General features: G+C 55.8%; 1 protein-coding gene across 1 annotated transcript; it reads left to right on the top strand.

The window, feature by feature from the left end:
* Positions 1-162: 162 nt before the first annotated feature.
* LOC113203276 (ras guanyl-releasing protein 3) lies at positions 163-1,637 on the top strand (the record flags this gene model as incomplete). The annotated part of the gene is given in 5 exon segments (XM_052276822.1): positions 163-377; positions 462-639; positions 727-804; positions 1,143-1,384; positions 1,490-1,637. Coding segments are annotated over 5 exon segments (861 nt in total), but the record flags the coding sequence as incomplete, so codon positions are not given.
* Positions 1,638-1,950: the final 313 nt, after the last annotated feature.

Here is a 1,950-nt window from a genome sequence, read left to right as displayed (position 1 = left end):
TTTATTTTTTCTTGATTTTTCCTTGACTTTTTCTTAATTTTTTGTTTTGATTTCTGTGAGTGAGGTGCCCGTTTCGGGGCGTAGCAGGCGAGCCTCACGCGCTCTGCCTCGCTCTGATCATGACTGACGCGGGGCGTGTGTTGTTCTGTCCTGGTCCTGCAGTGGCTGCGGCAGCTCCACAACTACAACTCCCTCATGGCCGTGGTGGGCAGCCTGAGTCACTCGGCGCTCGCCCGCCTGTCCAAGACCAACGCCTGCCTGCAGCCGCAGTCGACCCGCGCGCTGGAGGGCCTCAGCGAGCTGCTGTCCTCGGCGTCCAACTTCAGCAACTACCGGCGCGCCCTCCACGAGTGCCAGGGCTTCAAGATCCCCATCCTGTAAGTGCCGCTCGTGTTCGCTTGCCCGCCCGCCCGCCTCCCACCCCAGCCTAAACTCACCCCCCGACCTCTGCCCCTCCACAGCGGCATCCACCTCAAGGACATGATCGCCATCAACGCTGCGCTGTCCGACTGGCTGCCTGGCGACCACATCAACGTGCGAAAGATGGCACAGCTTACCCCCATCGTCGCCGAGCTTGAGGACCTGGCCAGGATCAACCCGCCCGTCATCGCCCACATGGACGTCGTCAACACGCTCCGGGTACAGGCCGCGCTCGATGCGTGTGCGTTTTTGTGATAAGTAGTCCACCGTTCGGCCACTTTACTCGTCGCGTCTTTGTCACTACAGCTCTCCCTGGACGTACAGTACACCGAAGACGACATTTACGAGCTGTCGCTGGCACGGGAGCCCAGGAACTCCTCCTCGGTAAGTCGCTGACAAGTCGCTGACCTTTACCCCGTGATTGTCCCATTACTCGTAGTCGGGCCGCGGTCTGTGCATGTGATGTAAACGTAATGCGGTGGACGCGCATACTCCGCGCGCCGCGCCGCGGCTGCGGACGATACTCCGCGCCCAGTCGCTACCCCGATCTCTAGCCGCGGCGGGGTGTCGGCGCGGCGTCGACGGCCGCCCGGCAGGAAAACATTTAAACTTCCTGAAAATTTACAGGAAAAATTGCGTTTTTTTAAAAACAAGTTTTTGTTGTTATCTGAAAGAATATATACTCACATTCCTTTTAACTACGACTCTGGTGCTCCCCGCAGCCCCAGTCCTCCCCGACGCAGACCACGGCTCCAGGCGTGGCCGGAGTCTTCGCCGACTGGGCGTCGGCGGCGTGCTCACCCCCGGACACGGCCACCATCGAGAAGCACGTCAACGCCATGGTGGACGCCGTGTTCAAGCACTACGACAACGACCGGGACGGATACATCTCCCGCGAGGAGTTCGACTCCGTAAACACCAACTTCCCCTTCATCGCGTCCTTCTGCGTGCTCGACGCTGACCAGTAAGGATTACATACTTGCCTCTATTATATTTCACTGTGTGGACGGGGCGAATCAAGCCACGCCTTTTCATCGCCTCTCTTCAAACATTCGCTCGTTTATTCCAGCGACGGCATGATAAGTAAACTCGAGATGAAGAAGTACTTTATCCACGCCAACTGCCACGCTCTGAAGAGTCTCAAGAACGGCTTCAAGCACGACTTCCACGAGACGACGTACTTCAAGCCCACGTTCTGCGCACATTGCGCCGGCCTGGTGAGTATAGAGTGGATTTATTTAAGAAAGACAGCTCGTGCCTACGACCTCGTCCGATTTGGCTGATATTTGGTGGACATGTTCCTCAACTGAATTGAAAAAAAGGCCAGGAAGCGTTTGGCCGAGAAAAATTTACTTCCGGAACTGTGGGCAAATTAGTGGTTTTGCAGGCATTTTGGGTATTTTGCACTATGACTAGAGTTTTGGTCCTAGATTGTCATCTCAGGTGTCTCCGGATGCAGAATGGACCAAGGAACAAGAATATGCCATCGGAATGTCTCTACGACCCATAGTTTTTGAGATATTGTCAAAA

The sequence above is a fragment of the Frankliniella occidentalis genome, unplaced genomic scaffold (genome assembly GCF_000697945.3).
Source record: "Frankliniella occidentalis isolate FOCC.00 unplaced genomic scaffold, Focc_3.1 Scaffold4589, whole genome shotgun sequence".
Classification (NCBI taxonomy): domain Eukaryota; kingdom Metazoa; phylum Arthropoda; class Insecta; order Thysanoptera; family Thripidae; genus Frankliniella; species Frankliniella occidentalis.
The sequence above is the reverse complement of the archived record's forward strand: the minus strand, read 5'-3'. Positions and strand labels throughout refer to the sequence as shown.